At 36.0% G+C, this 24121-nt stretch overlaps 1 protein-coding gene across 1 annotated transcript in view; it reads left to right on the top strand.

Moving 5' to 3' along the window:
* RYR3 (ryanodine receptor 3) overlaps positions 1–24121 on the top strand; it is a 287040-nt gene that overhangs the window by 152876 nt on the left and 110043 nt on the right. The window contains exons 42-53 of the mRNA XM_087723025.1: positions 569–672; positions 1799–1934; positions 3343–3523; positions 5711–5819; positions 7204–7324; positions 11411–11580; positions 14546–14766; positions 16441–16531; positions 19158–19298; positions 19875–20056; positions 21534–21612; positions 23510–23599. Coding sequence (XP_087579151.1) covers positions 569–672; positions 1799–1934; positions 3343–3523; positions 5711–5819; positions 7204–7324; positions 11411–11580; positions 14546–14766; positions 16441–16531; positions 19158–19298; positions 19875–20056; positions 21534–21612; positions 23510–23599 — 1625 coding nt within the window. The remainder of the gene's footprint in view (positions 1–568; positions 673–1798; positions 1935–3342; positions 3524–5710; positions 5820–7203; positions 7325–11410; positions 11581–14545; positions 14767–16440; positions 16532–19157; positions 19299–19874; positions 20057–21533; positions 21613–23509; positions 23600–24121) is intronic.

Raw genomic sequence — 24121 nt, 5'->3', positions numbered from 1 at the left:
TCATGTGTATTTCAGAAAGTGAAGATCATTTCATAACATTGCATAAGCAAGTATTTGCTGTTTACTGTTAGTTTCCAGCAAATACCTCCATGTGACATGTACTGTATAGTGACACAAACTATTATTATGATGCATGTCAATTATTGTATGAGGTGGGAAAGTACCAGGTAGTGATTCTGCTTGAGCCCAGAAGTATGCTATTTTGATGAGCACACAACTTTCACAGTCTTTTGCCATTGGTATTTTATACTTTTATGCAAAGTATGTTATGATGTTGCTTTATTATTTTATTATAATTTTATTACAATAAAACAATTAGGAACAAACCAGAAAAGTGAAGATTGATGAATCTCTACTAATTAAGCCATAAAATGCTGAGCTGAAAGCAAACCAACAGTCACAACAACAATCAGCAATCAGTGGATTCTCTCCATAACCATGAAGAAAAAAACATGAATGTTTAAACTTTAGCTAACTGCAAAGTAACTGCTGCCCTCTGCTGCAAAATGCCTGTAACTACATTCCTGATATTTTTAATTCTATGCATAATCATTTCTTTTTCTTCCAGCTTCTCCTTCTATGAGAGGGTCCACTCCATTAGATGTAGCAGCCGCTTCCGTAATGGACAATAATGAGCTTGCCCTTGCATTGGAGGAGCCAGACCTAGAAAAAGTAATTGTTCAACATTGTGTACAACTTTTCATTTTATCAAAACTTGCTCTACAATCTTGATGTTCTCTGATCTTAGTTGTCTTTCTTGCAGAATAGGTAACTCATCAGTGTTGAGAGACAAAGAAGTGAGTTTTCTGGCTGTTGATTCATAGCAGCTTTTCCTCTTACATAATGGGGCTTAGTTTTTACTTAGTATATTTATTTAGTATATTATTTATGTGTAGTATATTATTTATGGCTATTGTCACTAAAGTATGGTCTTCTCATAGCAGATGTGTTTAATTTCCTAATTTATATTATATTATGAAGATGCGATGGCTCAGTGGCTAAGACGCTGAGCTTGTCGATCAGTAAGGTCGGCAGTTCGGCAGTTCGAATCCCTAGTGCTGTGTAATGGAGTGAGCTCCATTATTTGTCCCAGCTTCTGCCAACCTAGCAGTTCAAAAATATGTAAAAATGCAAGTAGAAAAATAGGAATCATCTTGGGTGGGAAGGTGTTTAATCATGCCAGCCACATGACCATGGAGACATCTTCGGACAGCGCTGGCTCTTCGGCTTTGAAACGGAGATGAGCACTGCCCCCTAGAATCGGGAATGACTAGCACATATGTACGAGGGGAACCTTTACCTTTACCTTTATGAAGAATCAACATGAACCCTGAGAGGAAATGATAGGGGGCTCATGGGATTTGTTGAGTCCAGGCAACAAAGGGAGCTAGGTTTGTCCTGGAGATGCTCTCAAGCATTTGATCAGGGATTCCTGTGTTTGTGACTGTCCTTGACTGACCCCTTGGTTCATCCATAGACCTGTCAGTCCCAGTCACTTTTTGGGAAAAGAAGAAAAAATTTATTTGAATTCAGTCCTTCCCGTCTGTTCATATTTTTCTCAGTTGTTGTCTCCATGGCTGTTGTCTCTTATGTCTGCTAGTAAATTTATAGAAGTCAGTTTCTTCTGAAAACAATTTCCTATCTCCCGAGAAATTGGTTCCTTACATTTTTTAGAAGCTTAAAATGTTTGTCCATGCATTTTTACCTACTCACACGTATCAATATGTTGTTTCAGCTCACTTTCATTTTGATTGCTTAGAACAAAGCCTAAGATGATATTCATGTTTGTATTGAACAGGTTGTAACCTACTTGGCAGGCTGCGGTCTTCAGAGCTGCCAAATGCTTTTAGCAGCCGGATACCCTGATATTGGTTGGAATCCCATAGAGGGTGAACGGTACCTCTCATTCTTAAGATTTGCTGTCTTTGTTAATGGTAATTTATTTATTTATTTGATTTATATTACAGCTTTCTGTTTAAATTCAATTTAAACACCCAAGGCACTTAAGCATAAATATTGAATTGACATGAGTTAGGATTACACTGCTGAGATTTAATTTTCCGATTTATCCCTGCACAGCCAAGTGAGAGCTGAAACTGTTTTAATAGTGTATAACGGCTGTATAGAAACATTTGCAAACGTATGCTAAAAACTTTTGTTGCTCTAGAGTGGGGGTAGCAAACTCAATCTCATTGAGGGCTGCATTAGGGTTGGGCTTGTTCTCAGAGGGTGCGTGTGTGTCTGGCCAGGGGTATGGCCAGTTTGACATCACCTGTGTTGCGTGCGCCTAAGGTGGCCTGAGCGCTCTGCCAGTGAAAATGGGCTCCCAATCTCCATTTCCAGCTGCAATGGCCTCCAGCAACTCTCTGCCAGTGAAAGTGGAGCCTGTGAAGGCCACTAATGGCCCTCCTGAGCTCTGTTTCCAGCTACGACGGCCTCCTGCTACCCTTTGCCAGCAAAAACAGAGCACATGAGGGCTGTGCGTGGCTCTCCCGAACTCTGTTTTCGCTGGCAGAGGCACTGTGGGCTGGTTCTTCACTGTTTCTAGAGCAGCCCTGCAGCCCAGATCTAAGCATCCTATGGGCCGGTTGGAGGCTGTGGACTTTGAGTTTGACACTCCTGCTCTAGATAATAATCTACTCTATATAGCATATACTTGTACAAATTAGAATCCATTTCATTGCACCATGTATATAAATATACATATGGCACAGAACAATAATGTTTGGCCAATTAGATAAGAGAGGATTTAAATGCAGATAGTAATTATATAAAGATTAGATGGGTGTAAAATGATTACAGGGGCCTCTGGATTGTAATGGCGCAGTCTGTTTGCAAGCACACAGGTGCCTAATGGTCTGGCAAACTGAACCTCTGATTCCTGTGGGGAGAGTCCTACATGGGTCCCCACAACCTCCCTGTACCATTCCCATCTCCAGGATAAGGATATCAGTATTCTGCTATTGCACATACTATTTCAGCACAAGATCCTCTTTGTGTTAATTTTAACTTGATGGGCTGCAATTTACTTTGCTTTCTCAGAGGCCCGCGGGATGCTTGATACTGTTTCCAATTCACAATTTACACATTGTTAGAATTAAAAAAAAACCTCTTATTCCATGTTTTTCGATATTCTTCAGTTCCTTTTTAGAAAATCCAAGTTCTTTCTCCTTCCATAAAATAAAACACATGCAAAGATCTCAGAGTTTAATAATGCAGTTTTATGGGCAAAACTTTGAAGACACTGCAAAGATTACCAAGATGTAATTTTCACCTGGATCTTTTTTATTTGAGTTTATATTTTGTCAGGATAACTGTGTTCTGTGTTTTGTGGGTTTCCAGGTGAAAGTGTTGAAGAAAATGCTTGTGTTCTTGTTAAGCTTCTTATTCGACGTCCAGAGTGTTTTGGCCCTGCTCTGAGAGGAGAAGGCGGAAACGGCCTGTTAGCCGCGATGCAAGAAGCAATTAAAATTTCTGCGAACCCAGCTCTAGATCTTACTTCTCAGGGTTGTAAGAGAAAATTGTAAGTGCATGTTATCAGAAGGCTAACAAACTAGGATAAAGAGTAATCTTAAATAGAAATGCCAGAAGTGCCTTATCAGTGCCAGCTGCTCCATAGGATTTCAAACAGGACTGTTTCCCAGCCGTGGCAAGAGCTTGATTTGGCAGCTTTCATGCTCAACATATGTCTTTCTACTCATCGTTGTATTTTTTTTTTTTTTTTTGTAATTCAGAATATAAAAATCTGGTGTAGCAGTAATTCTGGCAATATCGAGATGAAGTCAGAATGAACTTCTTCAGTGTTTTCATCCACTCATTTGCCTTATGTAGCTGACTGTATTGTTGAGATAAAAATTTGACAAATAGAACTGCAGCCATAATTGTGCTAATTTACTTTGGTTATAGTTCGTTCAGCTTTATTCATAGCATATCTCGAATTATCTATAAAATTTAAGATTAAAATTTAAGGTTTCTTCAAAAGCCAGAAAGTAATGAAAAGCACAATGTCGTCTGGTGGCTCCTCGGGGGAGAGCCTTCTCTGTAGCTGCCCCGGCCCTATGGAACGATCTACCCCCTGAGATCCGGACCCTCCCTACTCTCTCGGCCTTCCGAAAGTCTGTTAAGACCTGGCTGTTCCAGCAGGCCTGGGGCTGCTGATCTCTGATTGAGCTTCAGCCCCATTAACACCGAATGTATGTTGTGTCCTTTTTTAACTCGCTCTGTTTTGTATTTTTAACTTTTTTAGTATTCTGTTTTTTAAACTGTTTTTATGTAAGCCGCCCGGAGTCCTTCGGGATTGGGCGGCATACAAATCTATTAAAATTCAAATTCAAAATTCATTAGGTATGTTATACTGTATAAAATAGTACATATGCATTTTCAGTTAGGGTTGCTCGAACTGTCCATCATATTAGACTGAAATTGGCATTTTAAATCTACATGTTGAGTACAACTCAAGGACCCGAGATAGGCAGACATTGTTGGATGATGTTAGAGCTACTGTTGCAGGATGTAAACTGTTCCAAGTAAGGCTGCGTTCTGCAACTGACCTAGGATAATTTTTTCAATGCCAATAGTTTTCATGTGGTGCTCCAGGTGTTTTGGGATTGGGACCCATGGCACCTATTAATGTGGAGCTGGTATTATCTTTGCTTTCTTTTTGCCACTTTTTTGCCATTTTTGTATCTTTGCAATGGGTAAGCACCCTTTTCTTATCATTACACTGCTTTAGTTAGTTGCCTGCTATGTGAGAATAATTAAAAATATGATGGAAGTAATATTTGAATTAGTGCAATGATAACGATGTCAAACTACATAAAATTTTATGTAGATTTTTATCTCCTATATGAGACAAGTAATGCAATGAAATATCTATAAGGGTTAAAAGGACTTAAAGCACTCTGTTTCTCTATTCTACGGTCTCTCTCATTTTGGTTCATCCAACAGAGAGAGAAAGCTGACATTTTCCCTTTTTCTATTATTGAAAAAGATTCTCTTTGTAATCTAACTAAGAATTATTAAACTGGTTTTACAAAAATCTAAAAGTTGCTTAGAGAAAGAATATTAGTATGAAAATCAATTAGAGCACATTCTATTCTTTTACACCTGCTACTTCCCCACACAAATTATCTTTACCTGGTACTGTTATAATATCTGAAACATGTATTATAATTATGTAAATTAATTGGGAAAAGCAGCTGGGAGAGCAAAGATGATTTGGAGTAAACTTACAATGAAAAGAGAAAAATTAAAACATAGCACTGACTGTAAATCACTTCTTTCCACAATATTTTCGTTCTTTCTCTCCCTCTTCCTTTTAAAGGCTATTGAGAATTCAGTACGTAAGGTTTGATTACTTTTAGAAAAAATACATCTATGCCAGACTACTAAATTAATTCCTCCTAAGAATTTACTAGTATATGAACTACTATAGGGAAACATAGCAGCAATTTCATTTGGAATGTGTTCTATTTACTTACTCTATGTAAGTTCTAAAGAAATAGAATCAATTTTAGTTTAACATTTTGTATTTGTAACAATTTGCTGTTCAGTTTAACATTACAAAAACCTATGATATACAATATAAGGTAGAAAGGTAGTTGAACTGCTTACATTAAAGAAGACAAATTGCTTAAAAACATAGCAGTACTTTTTAATTTTCTAAATAACCTCAATATTTATTTGTGGCTACATGGTTTCTTTTTACTAGTCTAGAAGATGATGAGGAAGAGGAAGAAATAGTCCACATGGGCAATGCAATAATGTCTTTCTATTCAGCTCTCATAGATTTGCTTGGCCGTTGTGCACCAGAACTCCATGTAAGTAGCCTTGTTATTTCTGTAGGAACAGGAAATTTAACACATGAATTTTCTAAATTATCAACACATGAATTATTTCAGTTCAGGCCCACCTTCTGTGGTGGATCATTTGTATTCCATAAATATTATAAATTTATAATTTTGTTAGAAGAAGAAATAAATCCTATCAAATTAAGATGCAGTAATGGAAAGAATTGGGAATTAGAAGGAATAAGGTATAAGGAAAAATAACTCCATTGCATTCCAAGAAAATGCACCATTCTCTCTTGACTGGTAAGGGAATGGATATAATACATGGGAAAAGTTCTGAGTTTCTTCATCAGAACAGAAACATTTAAATCTTGTTGATGTGACCATTAAGCTGTCTTCATTTACTGAATAAAAAACAAGGTGCTTAGGTTTAGGGTTGAATGGAAGCTATTCTAGCAAAGATCTGTTAGATAAGGGAATTTGCTGCACAAGGAGCTTTTATATATTTACTTATTTGTTTCCTTCAGGAGTTAATGCTACTCCACACTAGTTCCTTCTTCATTTAGTACATATATGATCTCAATAAAGAATAGGAAACACACGGCTTAGTTCATATATTCTTACTGTTACCTACGGACGTACATCGCGCAGATTTGCATGTTCACCGCTGATTGGTTCGCCAAGCGGCTAGAAATTTAAAGCGCTGTCAGCGGCTGGCTGATCTGCTGGAGCTCCTTAAATAGAGAGCTCCAGCAGCCTGCTGGCAGTTCATAATACAGCAGCTAGAGAAATAAAAGGTTCTGAAAGTATCCAGAGTCTAGCTTCTTTTCATTGCGCACCGATCTAACACTTACTAACCCCAGGTACAAGGCTGATAGTGGGAAACATTCTGAATTATAATAAAGTAACTCTAGAAGGCCACAACTATGTCTTTTCCTCTCTCCTTTTACTCCAGTCAACCCCCCCCAATCAAAAAATTCCAATTGTTCCTATCGTTCTTTATTGCATATATCAGTATTTAGCAGTAATTTTAAGCCACAGAAGTATTCTTTCAAAATCACTATTAAAATAAGTCCCTATATTTAGGAAAGAGGTCTTAATTCAGTGGAAATCAGAGTGAGAATAAAGAGACGCTCTACTTTATTTATACAAAAGATAAGTTAAATTACATTTAAGTGGATCTTCCCAAAATGGATGTTAAAGTAGAAAAATCTGCTCCTGTTGTCATATTCTCAGTAAATCTAAAACATTTTAATCTGGGGGAAATCACTGGAGGTAAAAAAATTAAATTGCTGTTAGGTAAATAACAAATATTTTTTATCTCTTAGTGTTCTTGAATATTTGTAAAAAAATAAAAAAAACATTTTTGTGAAGATAATAAAAATAAGAAAAATAATATCACATTCTTTTACAGCTTATCCAAACTGGAAAAGGTGAAGCTATTAGAATACGGTCAATTTTGCGTTCCCTTGTGCCAACAGAAGATTTAGTTGGGATTATAAGTATTCCTTTAAAACTACCAACAATAAACAAAGGTAACTATGAAAACCATTCTAACTCGAGTTGGGATGGAAAATCAAAGTGGCAGATTGCTTTGTTTGATTTCGTTCGTAAAGTCTCCTCTATTAATTTTATCATATTAGAATTATGTGCCAACAATTTTGTCTATGGAGATTCTCAGTCATCCAGATCATGGTTGTCCCAAAGATGCTTTTTCAAAAGGCAATTAGACTTTCTGTTTTTTCTTTGAAGACGTTTTACTTCTCATTCAAGAAGCTTCTTCAGCTCTGACTTGATGGTGGAGAATGGAAGGATTCTTCTATTTCACCACCATTCCTTCCTTCCAATCCGCATCATCCAGTCAGAGCTGAAGAAGCTTCTTGGATTAGAAGTGAAACATCTTCAAAGAAAAATCAGAAAGTCTAGTTGTCTCTTGAAAAGAGCACCTTTGGGATGCCAATAATTTGAAATATATAAGGATATAAAACATTCTTCTTCTTGTGCCACATCCATCATTGGACGTTGGCGATCATGTTGGCAATCCTATTTTTGTCAACAGCTGCATGAAAAAGTGTTGCCGAATTTTGTCCAAACCAGTCCCTTAGATTTTGAAGCCATGAAACCATAAAACATTACAAAGTGAATTTAAATTGTATTTAACCAGCTGGCTACATAAATTATATAATAAAGTGAACATTTATTTTACATAAACAGCTTGATTATGTACTTGTTTTATATCCCAAGCCATGGTCTATGTAGAACTATATTTGGAACATTCTAGACTTTATTTATTTATTTATTTGTTTGTTGAATTTATGTTGCTGCCTATTCATCCATAGCAACTTTGCCTCTTACTCTCTTCAGTTTTAGCTATCAGTTCTGTAGACATCTTCTTTGGGGAGACAGCGGTTATTAATTTTAAAAAGTCAGCTCAGTGTAAATAGATGACAGAGTATGTTTTATAGAAGTGTGAGAATCATTCATAGGAGTGTTGCACTTTAACAATAATCCCAGTAGGCTATCTAAACAAAACAACACGTATAAAATACTTTCCTAAATTTCATCAAGCATGTCGTTTGTTTACAAACTTTTGTGCATCAGTTTTTACAATTAAAAATAAGATCACTGGTTATCCATCAAACATAACTAAATACATCATTATCATTGAGCATTATGTGTTCAAGTTACCGCTAATATTAATCATCCATAGAATATACAATACTTATAGTGTGGCCTATTCAACTCCAGAAATAGTTTCCCATTGCTAATCCAAGTAGTTGTTGAACATTTCAATTCATATGTGTATCAATTATTCATTACATCATCATTAGTCCATTTAACATATAAAAATCTTTCCAATATAACATCATCAATACTTACAATTATACATAGGATTCAAATCATCCCATTATTATACATTGAATACATTATTGTCCTTTATATATCATATGATCAAACACTCTATTTCATAGCAAAAAAAACTTTCATAAGGATATCTTCTGTATATTGAAGTTCTTTAATGGACTATACCAAATCTACAAGACAATGTGACATCTTGACACTTGGAACAGCAGGTTTGGAGAGGCATTTTGGTGTCCTGGGGAAGATAATTGATATAGATCCTATAAAATGCATTTGTCTCGAATTTTCTGATAAAAATGTTTCCCAGGACTTTTGTGTCCATGTGTTTGCACTTCAGCAATATCTGGTTGGAATGCATTTCAGAAGTTTATTCTAACGTATTCCCATCATGATTTTTACCCTCACTTCTTGGAATTGTAAAGATGTAAAACAAACTCTGTAGAACATTTAGAAGCCATAGTACAGTGGTGGATTACGACTAGTACACCCTGGTACGGGCATACCGGTGCCTGCCGGGAACACCAGGTAGCATTCCAGTATGGTGCTCTGGAGGGCCTACCCACCTGCCTGCGCTCCTTACCGGTATTTGAAATTTTTGGGGCTTCCATGCACGGAGCGTATGGCGCCTGCGTGATGCTCCGCCAAACAGCTGCTAAGTACACATGTGCGTGCTGCACGCATTAATGTTTTGGGTGCCCGGCCCTGTTACACCGTACCGGTTGCAATGGGATCCAGAACCCACCACTGCCATAGTGCAATGGAGCAAAATTGTACTTTGGTGAATTTACTAAGTCTGCATTGCTATTACTATTAATCTTCTCATCGTTCCTATCACCCATCTCCTCCCACTTATGACTGTATGACTGTAATTTTGTTGCTTGTATCCTTAAGATTTATATTGATTGTTTCTTAGTATGATTTGATTGCTTATTTGTACCCTATGACTATCATTAAGTGTTGTGCCTTATGATTTGTGATGAATGTATCTTTTCTTTTGTGTACACTGAGAGCCTATGCACCAAAGACAAATTCCGTGTGTGTCCAATCACACTTGGTCAATAAAGAATTCTAATCTATTCTATTCTATTCTATTCTATTCTATTCTTTTCTTTTCTTTTCTTTTCTATTTATTGGTGGCTACACCAACCAATACCTATAGATAAACCAGTTTACTTTAATCCTGAATATCTGTTTTCTGTGTTGGGATTTGGAATTCTGATTTTTTTTTTAATTTATTTATTTTCATCTTTTAAAACTGCCTTTCTCCCTTAGACAGGGGCTCTGGATGATGCAGAATGTTGACAGTGTATTCATCCATAGGAACTAACAGATCACCATCTGAAAAATCCTTGACTTGTCTTCCTGTTTTTCAGACAAGTTCATACACAACAAAAAAGAGATTTCTGCTTTTTATATCATAAAGTAATAACAGCTTTTCAAGGTGGAAGAGCTATTATTTATGCAGTTGAAAATAGCACATCATACAAAAGATATCAGAAGAATAGAGGAAATTGCAAGGTCTGCCAAATATATATATATAAAATTAGAGCCTGTAAAAGGAGAAAAACAAACAAAACTGCACACAACAAAACCAAAATGATAAAAGTGTAGAATAATAGATTTGACTCCTGAACTGGATAACTCAAGAGTGCAACATTTTGTTACATTTATGTCCTAAAGCAAATTCAAATTATTATTTGGTCATCTGTTCTGTTTCCTCATTCTTGGTATAAGATTGTGCTTGTCTACTGACAAACAAAAACTGCTTTTTATTAACCATTTATTAACACTTTAAGACTTCAGAAGCCTCAACTGTTACATATATATATGAATATATATATATATATATATATATATATATATATATATATATATATATATATATATATATATATATATATATATATATATATATATATATATATATATATATATATATATATATATGTTATTTTCATATAACTTAGATTTCAAAGATTTTACAACAGGACCATGAAGTGGATCTGTGAATTTGAATTTAGACTACTGTATTTTGGTCTTTCTAGTTTCCCTAAACCAAGGGTGTCAAACTCGATTTCATTGAGGGCTGCATCAGGGTTGTATTTGACCTTCGGAGGGCTGGGACTGGGTGTGGCCATTGTAAGCGTGGCCAGCTCGATGTGTCAGGGGCACCTATGGTGGCTAAGTGCTCAGACAGGACTTCTGAGACCCTTCCTTACTCTCCTTAGAACCCTAACCATTCCTTCCTTCCTTCCTTCCTTCCTTCCTTCCTTCCTTCCTTCCTTCCTTCCTTCCTGCCTGCCTGCCTGCCTGCCTGCCTGCCTTCTTTCCTTCCTTTTCTTCTTTTCCCTTCCTTCTTCCTTCTCCTTTCTTCTTCCTTTGTGCATGGCGCCCCGCACCCCATTTTCAGCCGTGACAGCCTCCTGCGGCCTTCTACCAGAGAAAATGAAGCTTGGGCCCTCCCAAGCTCCGTTTTCGCTGGCAGAAGCACCGTGGGCAGTCCTTTGCTGTTTCCAGGCCAGTCCCACATGCCAGATCTAAGCACCCCATGGGCCAGATCCAGCCTGTGGATCTTGAGTTTGACAACCCTGCTCTAAACTCAAAGTAAGTGAATATTGAAATAATGACAGCCTTAAATAAGTGAATATCAGACCAGCATTGCATTTTCACTTGTTTGTGGACAGAAGCTGTATACAGCTAAATTGAATAAATGTAGAGCAATATTTGTACTGAGATAATGACTCTTTTTTGTTTTGCAGATGGAACAGTTACTGAGCCAAATATGTCTGCAACTTTCTGTCCTGACCACAAAGCACCCATGGTGCTTTTTCTAGATCGTGTCTATGGTATAAAGGACCAAACCTTCCTCCTTCACCTTCTAGAAGTTGGATTTTTACCAGATTTAAGGGCATGTGCTTCATTGGATACAGCTGAGTACTGTTTGCTATTATTCTCTAACTGTATTAAGGAGATTTGGTAGTACTGGAATTTAGCTAAGCACTGTAATTTATTTTCTGCAATTAGAGTGTTGTAATATTAAGAGTTTGCATGTACATTTATCAGCAGTTTATACATTTAAATAAACTATGAACTGCCTTTTATTATAAACTACTCAAGGCTTACCAGAACATTAATGAAACAAAGCATTAATAAACAATGATAAAGAAGATAGTTAACATGGAAATCAAACTCCACCACTGAGAACAGCCTCATTAAAGGTCTTACTCAGGCCTATGTAAATATGTAAGTGATGATAGGACAGGTGATAGGCTGCATATCTATCCATCTGCCTATCTTTTGTCATACATATTAGCTGTAATAAATGATTCGTGATTTAAGAATAAAATAAAAGCCCCATAACAGCTATAAAATCAGTAACTATAAAAATTGTGGCCCTAGCTAAAACACAATGCACTGAAATTATCAGGCTTCAAAACTCATTGTACTTGAATCTGGGGGCTTCCTATGTTCTTTCTCTGCATAATCATGCTAAAAAAGTATGGTGCAGATAATGAAATATTTATTACGTTAGTCTTTCCTGAAATGGTTGGTATTAGGGTTCATTTACTGATTTGATTTAATCCAATCAGAACAGGGACCCTTTATACCATTTCAGACAAGTGACTCTCCTGTTCCTTCTTAAAATCGTCCAGTGATGAAGCACCCACAATTTCTGACGGCAAACCTGGTTAATTGTCCTCACTGTTAGGAAGCTTCTTCTCAATACCAGGTCGTTTCTCTTCTTGATTAGTTTCCATCCATTGTTTCTTGTCCTGCTCTCTGGTGCTTTGGAAAATACTGCTACCATGTCTCCCCAATCCTTTTTTTTCTCTAGACTAGCCAAACCCAAATCCTGCAACCATTCTTCATATGTTTTTAGTCTCCAGGCCTTTAATCGTCTTAGTTGCTCTTCTCTGCACTTTTTCCAAAATTTCATTTTAATTTTAATTTCTCATATAGTGCCTCTGGGAGGGTGAACAGCACATGAAAACAATTAAAAACCTGGTTTGGGCAAATGACTTTATCTTCCTTAGCTGGCGTTAAGGGAGGTCTAGGGTATCTGAGGAGTTATCTTGTCCCAGTAAAACTAGTCCATCCCACTTGCTCCAGCAGAAGAGGCTTCCTGCGGACCGCATTGGTTAAGGAATTCTGGCTGACAGTATCAAGGAGAAGAAACTTTTCTTCTGTAGCCCCCATTCTAGGGAACATTCAGCTACCAGAGGTGAGAATTGTTCCCGTCCTTTTGGTCTTCTGGAAGGGCATTAAAATCTAGTATTGCTGGTTGGCTTGGGACCCTAAAGGAGACACACTCTGCTGGAGGTGATTGAGAGGATAAAAGTAACAACTCACCCTTGTGCTGTCTGTCCCCTTGGTTTCAGATTTTTATGTAACTCTTCTTAATTTTAATTGTTTTTACATTTATCTTTTTCTCCCTGTAAGCTGCCCAGTCATCTGATCAGCGAGATGGGCAACATATAAATTTAATAAATAAAATAAATTAACAAAAGTAAACCACAGTATATCAACCCTCAAACCATAATTTGCACATTTAAATGGCTGATATAGGTAATAACAATGCAAAATTATTTTAAAACATTTTATGTGCCCATACCAGAGTTGAATTCCACTTACCTTTGCTACCGGCTCAGTAGCAATATGAGTGTGTGCGCATTCACACATGCACAGGACCTTCTGCGCATGCGCAGACCTCTCCTGCAAAGATAAGCGAACAATGAGGGAAAGAGAAATCCGCTGTGCCACACGATTTTGATTAGCTAGAAAGCAGGAAATTCTGCTTTCTAGCTAATATAAATTGCATGTCACAGTTGATCATCAGAAAAAACAGTTTGCCTGAACTAGTAGCATTTTTTTTACTACCAATTCGGACGAATGAGTAGCATTTTTACTATCGGTTGGGTGAACTGGTTCAAACCGGTAGCATTTCACCCCTGGCCCAGACTAAGCTCCCAGGACCTAATCCAGGAACATAATGGATGTTTATAACCTGCAGGATGTAACCTATTATGTTATAATTTTACTATGGTATTACATTTATATTCCATGGTATTATATTTTATTATATTACACTGCTGGTATATCTATGTGATGCTCAGAATCAGACATGATTGGAAGGACGTATCATATACAGATGATAGATAGATGATAGATAGATAGATAGATAGATAGATAGATAGATAGATAGATAGATAGACAGACAGACAGACAGACAGACAGACAGACAGACAGACAGACAGATAGATGATGGATAGATACTCATTTGATACACTAAAGATTAAATGCAGGATGAAAGAAAAGAATGAAGGAAGAAATTGAGTAATTCTTTGGTTTTGAGCTACAGTAGACTGCTCAATGAATGTATTACTTATAGATTGAGTATTTGCATGTTGTAATACATATAAAAGTAAAAACCATAAGGGAAAATACAGAGAATAAAAAAAAAGAACCTCAATGAAAAAAGCAAATATAAAAAGAATATAAAAAAAGAAAAAAAATGGATGTTAAGCAGCTTTCCAATATTCTTGACAGTGTTATGGATACCTAAAATATTTCAGACTGTAAGAAAATCTCTTTCAGGAGGAAAGGAAAGACTGGTAAAAAGTACACATGTTAGCTTTGATGATGCTGTCTCCTATATCAATCCAACAGCCCTTTCACTGTAGTATATTTTGGAAGTTCATTGACATCTGTTCTTTTTACAAACTATAAAAATAAGAGAGGCAAGAGCTTTCATCAACATATATTCATATATCTGGCCTAAAGGTCCTAAATTACTATGCAGTCCTCTGAGAAGAATTATGTTCAGAGTATTCAATAATAAAATAGAATATATATTAATCAGGCAGTAACCATATTAATGTGTATCTTCTATGCAGATTTCTCTAAGTACCACGGAGACAGCTCTTGCTCTAAATAGATATATTTGCACAGCTGTGTTCCCATTACTCACACGGTGTGCTTCTCTCTTTTTGGGATCTGAGCATTACATCTCTCTGATTGATTCCACTCTTCATACAATATATCGCCTGTCCAAAGGTCGCTCTCTTACAAAAGCACAAAGAGACACAATTGAAGAATGCTTGCTTGCTGTCTGTCAGTAAGTATTTACATACAATCTTCTGGTATTTCTTGCAGAAATAATATTTCTAATATAATTTGTACGACACTCATTGGAAAGGAAAAGGATTAACCTATACAGAAACTTAGAATTTGTGCCAACGAAGAGATTACAAGAGAAGGGTATATACAGGTAGACCTCGACTTAGTGACCATTCAAAGTTGCAGCAGCACTGAAAAAAGTGACTCATGACCATTTTTTACACTTATGATCGTTGCAACCTGGGGTCATCTGATCAAAATTCAGATGCTTGGCAACTGGCTCATACTCTATGACCACTGCTGTGCCCCAAGATCATATGATCATATGAACGGTATAGGGTTTCCTGCCTAGGCTTGGGGTTGGACTAGAAGATCTCCAAGGTCCCTTCCAACTCTGCTATTGTATTGTATTGATCTCCTTTTGTGACCTCCTGACAAGCAAAGTCAATGGGGAAGACAGGCTCACTTAAAAACTAGGTTACTAACTTAATCACTGCAGTGATTCACTTAACAACTGAGGCAAGCAAGGTTGCAAAATGGGGCAAAAATCACTTAACATATGTGTCACTTAACAACAGAAAGTTTGGGCTCAATTATGGTCATAAATCAAGGACTGCCACAGGGGTGGGTTTCAACCGGTTCGCGGCGGTCCCTGCGAACCGGTTGGTCGGTGAACCCGGAAGTAAGTAACTTCCGGGAACAGTGAAGGGCCCACCCGCGCGCCCGCGTTCCTTACCCAGTTTTGACGAGTTCTGCGCTTCCACGCATGCGCAGGACGCATACAGCACCTGCGCGATCCTCCAGGAGCAGCTGGAGCATTGCACAGACACTAGTACACATGCGTGCACCACGCACGTGCACAAGGACGCCGCCCACCCCGTTCCAACCGAACCGGTTGGAACGGGGCGAGAAACCCACCCCTGGACTGCCAGTATAAGGGAACAAGGCAGGTTTAATTCACTTCGTCTATCTTCATGACAGAGTATGAACCAAGTTAGATTTAAATAACACATGTTCATTCCCCAAATAAAGAAGTATTTAAAGTAACCTTTAAAAAAATCTATTAAATGTAGAAGGTGCACTTTGGGGGTGAAAAAAGCAATAGTTTTTCTCCAATTTTCATATCCATTCTTTCTATGTATTTGATTTAAGAGCAATATCAGTTAATTAAGCGTGTTTTAATAAAACAATGATTTTGAAAATAGATGTGATTTCAGATCTAAATTCCTGATATTTCACACTTTACTATAATATCGTTATTCAACAATATTTTAGCCTATAAATTAAATACTAAATTATCCTAGTCATTGTAGAATATAAAAGATTAGCATCCTTTTTTGTAATTAGGAGCAACATTATTTATTATTTTAAGAAAATTCTCAGCTTTAGGGGGCCACAGGAAGTCTGGGCAAAGGATATGGTGAAATCACTGTTACAAGACCAGTCATCACTTTTTGCTTGCTTAATAAAACTGTAAAGAGATGTTTGCATATTATATATGGTCTAATAAAGTTTTCTATGAATTCTGCCTTTTTGATGAAATGAATCTTTTAGACATCTTTTTTAATCAAGTATTTGTATTAAATGTCCTGCATTTCAGCTGACCCAGTAAATGTTTTGTATATTCATTAAAAAGATTGAAATTACTGTGAACTTCTTTTTCAAATTATAGCCACTTACGGCCATCGATGCTACAACAACTTCTACGGCGATTAGTTTTTGATGTACCTTTACTTAATGAATATTGTAAAATGTCATTAAAGGTCAGTATTTCTATTTCTGCTGTGGCATTAAATATTTGAGTACTGTGAGTGCCTTTTTCCTGCTCTTCGCCATTTCCCATCTCCTGAAGTAATGTTAGCTCTGCCAATCCATTCCAGTTCAATTCACTTTCTGTCCCGGAATGTTTATTAATCTCTTTTCTCTACAAATTAAATATCATATTCAGAAATTGGAGCACATCAGAATCATCACAAGTTCAATACTACTAGAAAAGTTATTTTTATTTAGATGAAGAAATCAATATGAAGAAGCTCTATTTCAAAACTTAACAATCAGTTTCTCTCTCTCTCTCTTTTTCCCTTATTTACACAAACATTCCAAGGTTTTAATTCTAAGTATTTTCATCCCACCTTATTGAATAGCAATAGCAATAGCAATAGCAATAGCAATAGCAGCTAGACTTATATACCGCTTCATAGGGCTTTCAGCCCTCTCTAAGTGGTTTACAGAGTCAGCATATTGCCCCCAACAACAATCCGGGTCCTCATTTTACCCACCTCGGAAGGATGGAAGGCTGAGTCAACCCTGAGCTGGTGAGATTTGAACAGCCGAACTGCAGAACTGCAGTCAGCTGAAGTAGCCTGCAGTGCTGCATTTAACCACTGCGCCACTTCGGCTCTAAGTGGGTTTTTGGTCCTTTTTTCAGCCTTGAGCACCAAGAATCTAGTTAGCAATAGCAAAAGCATTTACTTATATACTGCTTTGCAGTGCTTTACAACCCTCTCTAAGCAGTTTACAGAGTCAGCCTATTGAGCCCAACAATCTGGGTCCTCATTTTACTGACCTTGGAAGGATGGAAGACTGAGTCAGCCTTGAACTGGTGAGAATTGAACTGCTGACAGTTGGTAGTCATCAAAATCAGCCTGTAGTATTGCATTCTAACCACTGTGCTACTGCTCTTATATAATGGTTTGGTCTGGGCTAAGAATCATTATTTCCTGCCTCATCAGCCCTTATATTAGTTAGGAAAGCAACTATAAGCTGTAAACAATGCAGCTCTCAGTAAAACCAAAGAAAGGAGTTAGAAATCATCTGTCACAAGATCTTCTCTTTCTTTAACTCTGTAAAGGAACACACACTCTCTGAAGTAGCAAATGTGTAACTGGGAGGTTTCTTGGGCTCACAGCTATTGCTTGTCCATCAGGTGAAGGCTGTGGCCAAAACCTTTGCCCAGCTTTGGCTGATGCTTCCCTTGTGTCTGTTTTTGAAACAGGATTCCTTGACAATAGTAACACACGTCTTGATAACCTCAAACTACTGTACTGTACTTTATTTGGGGCTAAATTTGAAAACTACTTGGAAGCTGCAATCAGTGCAAAAGGTATTTGGTCACTGTCTAACAGCTGAGAGTCCGTTCAGGCATGTGACACTAGTTTTGTGAGTCCTGGATTGTTTTTTAGCAGAGTTCCAGATAGAGTTCAAAGTGCTGGTTTTAAACCTATACAACTTGGCTACCAGCTACTTTCAAACCATCTCTTAACCATTTGAATCTCTCTTTCTGTGTATTTAATCCAGGGTAAAATGCCTTAGAGTCCCTAATCACAACCTGAAATTATTTTAGTTGGAACCCAGAAAAGACCAATGGCTACCCTATTATTATGAAATAACCCGACTGGAGGTCTGGACTATTTCACATTACTATCAACCAGGAGGCTGTTAACCATTCAGCAGTCTTTTGTAGGCTAATCGCTTGCTTGATTTTTCCTAATAGGAATTATGGAAATGGGTGTGCATGTGGTTATGAAAGATTTATTTTAATATAAATGTTATCACTTTGAATATTATTATGTAGTTGGTTTTGTTGAATCTGGATCACATGGCTGTATATGACCAATGTCGACTGATTTCCATAGAAGAAACCAAACATTAAAGAGTCATTTAGTCAGATATAGACACAGTTCAACTACTTCAACAGCATTGCTATGTAATTTATTCAGTTTTTCCCTTTCAAAATTCATATATTTTGCTATCGCCAATGGGGCTTGCATTATTTGAAAGATTAGGAGATTCTTCTGAACCATAGAGCATGAACCACGAGATAAATAGCTGCAGTAGGGATGATGTTGATTAAAGGTTGGGTGTCTCGTCTGAGATGAGCATATGTATTATCTGCAAGAGCAAAAATATATTTTGCAAGATGTGACCCATTTAATTGAGGCAAATTTTGAATGTATGAACAATGGAAAAAGCTTAATTCATTTGTTCACTTCCATTGCTTTCCTTGTCTCGGTGGATTAAATGTTAGATGCATATAAGGAACAAGAAGATATCTGATTTGCCAATAAAATCTCTTTTTTTGACTGATGGTAACAGTTAGGTTACATTATTATCCAGAAAGTGTTGATATCCATAGTAAATATAAATCCAAGTATTACCCTTCTTTATGTTTTAGAAAGTACACTAAAAGGCAATATTCCAAATATTTTTCAATGTATATTTGGTAAAAAGTATTAATACTTAATACTTTTTTTCCAAATATACATTAAAATTAATACTAGGCTTGTTACATAAAGAATAAAAGGTCATAATCTGCATTATATCATACCAACATATTGATTTTCAGTTTGTTTTAATATATTTTAAAATGTATTTTTATGCTGTTTACAGCTTTTAACAAATCACTATGAGCAATGCTGGAAATATTATTGCTTGTCTTCAGGATGGGGCAATTATGGAACAGCAGCTGAAGAAGAATTACATTTGACTGAAAAACTTTTCTGGGGAATATTTGATTCCCTCTCTCATAAGGTAAACATAAAACTTCTAATTAAAAGGCATTGCTTGAATACACATACACCAATATAAGCACAAATACCCCTAGAAAAAAATTGTCCCGTTCATATCACATTCACAATCTATGAGAACTTAGTGATTAACAAGAAGTTAGATAATAGCACTTTTCCTCTACTACCATATGTCAGATATACATGCTGGGCATTGTTAGATCAGATGCTTCTCCTATGCAAACATACAATTTTCTACTATCCTTATTTTGACCTTTCATGAGAAATGGAAAAACAATATTGTGTAACTACACATGCGGTCAGAAAACTACCTTAGACTGATAGGAAAAAGCTAACACAGTCATGTTTCACTCACCTGCAGTAGATTGCATCAGAAGAGGTATTGTTCAATTCAGCCTATTGTAACACAGAGAGATACATACATACATAAACACACACACACACATTCTTATTTTTCTTTCTTTTTATAAAATATGTTTCTCCATTTACTATCAGCATCTACTAATGCTGCTTCTACAGGGCTTTTTTCTTTAACCTTAACTAACACTTTGCATGTTTTTTTATTGGACTTTCCAACCAGTTCCTATCTCTCCTGCAGAAGTATGATCCAGAGCTCTTCCGAATGGCCTTGCCTTGTTTAAGTGCAATAGCTGGGGCTTTGCCACCAGATTATTTAGACACTCGAATTACCTCATTTTTAGAAAAGCAGACGTCAGTGGATGCTGAGGGAAATTTTGATCCCAAGCCTATCAGCACAGTGAAGTGAGTCATAATATCTTTACTTTTTCTAAGGATTCTTATTTTGTTATTTAGCACTGCTAAGAAATTCACTGATTCATTAACAGAATATAATACACTAGTTCAAAAATATATTGTTAACTTAATTTTGTTGTTCCACTGAGTTATGTATAATCTGGTTTTCTCTGAAATATGAATATTAACTGATCAATTGGTAAGTGGTGATTGTGGTGTAAATCTAAATCTAGGGTAAGAAAAGACTATTGTTTGAATTCCAACTCTCATCAGCCCCTGCTAGAATGGCCAAAGTCAAGGGTTTGTGGATTGCAATTCAAAAAATTTGGATCACTCTAGATCGCCACCAGCTGGTCAACCCTTTATCTGGAATAGAATAGTAATTGCAAGATGTAACTGTAATAACGTTTATTTTCTAGCCTCTTAAGGTAAGTCAGACTGTAATATGTAACTAAGAATTAATATTAATACTTAGTCACATATTTCTTATTCAAATTTATATTAGTACAAAGTTTTTAATGCTATAATTGCCTGGATTTGTTAAATCCCTTTATTTGTTAAATTTATTATTATTTGTTAAATTTATTATTATTTGTTAAATTTATTATTATTTGTTAAATTTATTATTATTTGTTAATTTTATTATTACTTGTTAAATTTATTATTATTTGTTAAATTTATTATTATTTGTTAAATTTATTATTATTTGTTAAATTTATTATTATTTGTTAAATTTATTATTATTTGTTAAATTTATTATTATTTGTTAAATTTAGTTTGCTCCTGTCATGCCATGGGACTATTCTATGCAGTTTACAATAATAAAAAGGCAGAAAATGAAAGCAGTGTAAACAAGTAAAATAATAGAACAATAAAGGAAACAATGAAAAAGAACTCAATAAAAATACATCAATATGATAAACAAAAATATGGCTGGGTGGACAGCAGAGTGCAAGGTAGGGAGGAGGGGGATTGTGCCATCAATTCAACAGCCACTCAAATGTGGAACTGCCCCATTTGGTCCCCAGGCCAAACAGCAGAGCCAGAAGGAAGGATCGAAGGGTAAGAGCAGATGTTACCTTAGAATCCAGAGGTGGAAATGGTCCTTTTTTTGACTTGTAGACTTCAACTCCCAGAATTCCTGAGCCACCCATGCTGGTTCAGGAATTCTGGGAGTTGAAGTCCACAAGTGGTAAAGGGGCATAGTTCCTCCCCTCTGCCTTAGAGGGTAAAATGTCCCAAAGGGGGGGAGACTCTGTCCACTTTGTTAGACAGCCATATAAATGTATTTTTTTGATAAATAATTAAATTGTAAACAGAATTGTAATAAAAAACATAGTTTCATATATTTAGTGAAGGCAACATGATTTAACTCATATATTATTTGTATAGAATGTTATGTTTGTTTTGAAAAAGAATGGTATGGACTGGTATAGTATTACCTAAGTGAAATAAGTTACATATAATATATTCTTTTGGTTTTTAGTGTTATACTTCCTGAAAAGTTGGAGTTTATTGTCAACAAGTATGCTGAACACACTCATGAAAAATGGGCCTGTGACAAGGTATGGATTATTATAGTTTTAACAATTGCCAGAAAACAACAGTCAACACTCAAAGTGAACTTTAGAAATGCATTCAACATGGCTCCATAGTACTGAGATTATAGCGCAGCATATATTTCTAGCAGGGTCTTTCCACAGTCTTTTTTTTCCATTCCTCATGGAAAACCTGTGGGTTTTCTGACAGCTTTAAAGCTATTATAAATTATAACATTAGAACATGTGTATTTCGATTTTATCAGTTGGAAGAAATTTGACTTACATGCAATTTAAGGGATGGGAAATGGAAGTCAAATTTGCATCGCATTTGGAAGGAGGATGAGCCATTGTATATGTATGAGTAGGGCTTGGCATTTTTGGCTTTTAAAAATGTGCTTGTCTGTTCAAAAGCTTACATTATTCATCTATTTAACACCTCAACATGACAGAAATTGGTTTTTAATTTTCAGCATTCCAATGGCCACAGAAAGGACATTCAGAGACCATAGATTGGCTTTGACTTCTTTCTGACTTATAAAACTGTTGTTTGGTGCGTTGTTCTTTAAAATGAAAGACAAAAACATATTAACAGACTATTTTAAACATAGCCAGATAGATACAGAGCCTTCTAAATTGTTAAACTTTTTGTTGCTATTACCGTTGTTATTGGTTAGCAGAGCATTGATATAACTCAAAATCCCTTTTGTTATTAATCCAACCACATTAAGGAGGTGGGGGGACCAATTGTACTGTGGTTGCTATGGAGTCAGTTTGATCTAGTGCTTAAGGCATCAGGCTACAAAAACAGGAGACCGTGAGTTCTAGTTCTGCCTTAGGCATGACAGTCAGTTAGGTGACCTTATGCCAGTCACTCTCTCTCAGCCTAACCCACCTCACAAGGTTGTTATTGCGGAGAAAGTAGGAGGAAGAAGAAATATTAGATATGTTTGCCACCGTGAGTTATTTATAATAATAATAAAGTCAGAAAATTAAACAAACAAACAAATGTTGTGACTATATAAAGTTTCTGACCCACATTGAGAACTCTAATTGTCTATAGTTTGTAAAAAATCTCTATGTGCATTCTGATGAATGTTTGTGGCTGAGGAGGAAATCAGCTGTCCGTTACTGTTCTCCCTATGTCAATATAGATATTATTCAAATAAAAATCTGGTTTGTGGTTTTATTTTTTTCAATTTTGTATTGTTGCCTTAATTGAATGAAGTTATGAAGTGCTTTAAAATGTTCTTTATGCCAGAGAGCAATCTCTGAATTTTGATGTACAAAAAGCACTTATTTTTTTCAAGTACAGCAGAAATGAATTGTCCTTAAAAGGCTGATTAATTCTTATGCTTCCTGCCTTGCCACCTGTGCTGGAAATTCCGTGCCTGTTTTTCAGCCAATCTCTTTAACTGTCACTCTTGCAAGTCCCTTTTTCATCCTATTTGCTTGTTTTGATTAGTCATTTTTCATTATTGTGAGCCATGTGGAAAATATATGCTGAGGTGGAAAAAACAGAATCAGGTTCCAGAAAGCACAATTACGCTAATGAAAATAATGGTTGCTTATAACCAGACATGTTCTTTTAATTCACATAGGATTCTCCCCATTCATTGACGTATAACTCAAAGGATAATGTTGGGATGGAGTATTCTAACAATCCACCTGTGTGATGATTTTGCTTTCCAGTTTTATATATGAGATTATCTATCTGCCCATGTGATCTGTATAATACTGATAAGAGCTTCTTTTTCTATGAAGCCATTATTGCCAGAGGTTGCATATTGTTGTGCATAGGCCAGCAAACATGATATTTTCCTACTCATTAAAAAGGCATTGTATGTTAATGACCATTATGACTATTCCAGAAAATTAATTCCTGGAATTAATTATGCAGTGTGGATTATGCTTTTGTTTGCAGAGCAATTGTGGATGGAAATATGCTCCATTACTTGATGAAAATATAAAGACACATCCTTTAATAAGACCTTTCAAAACATTGATTGAAAAGGTAATGAAGATGAATTTGCCCAGGCAAATGTGAGGTGCAGTTTGCATTAATGTTCATCAGTGTTCCATTTATTTTGTCAATGGAAATAAAAATCTGAAAATGTAAAATGACCAATTGGCTAAATTATAAATGGAGGTGTATTTTTTGTATTCATTTTTTAAATTTAATAAGCCTTGTTTTCTAAACACAGACCTATGTGTATGTGTACATACATACATACATACATACATACATACATACATACATACATATCATACATACTTTCGTAAAATTTTAGTAGACATGACCATTGCCTATGATACTGATTTGTTTCATATTTTAATATGAAATGACTTAATTCATACTCCTGGAATTAGAATATAATTATCTTCTAGTTCTCATTTCCCTTGATAATTGCAATGCTATTTTTCAAATCCATAATACATACAAAAATGCTTATATTATGGTACATAATATTTTTAAAATATATGATATGAAATACCTTGCGAACACCCATATGCTAGAACGAAAAGCATAGAAAAC

The sequence above is a fragment of the Thamnophis sirtalis genome, unplaced genomic scaffold (assembly GCF_051295495.1).
Source record: "Thamnophis sirtalis isolate CommonGarterSnake01/CBP01778 unplaced genomic scaffold, rThaSir2_p1.2 scaffold_1, whole genome shotgun sequence".
NCBI lineage: Eukaryota > Metazoa > Chordata > Lepidosauria > Squamata > Natricidae > Thamnophis > Thamnophis sirtalis.
This window is presented reverse-complemented; position numbering and strand designations above follow the sequence as displayed.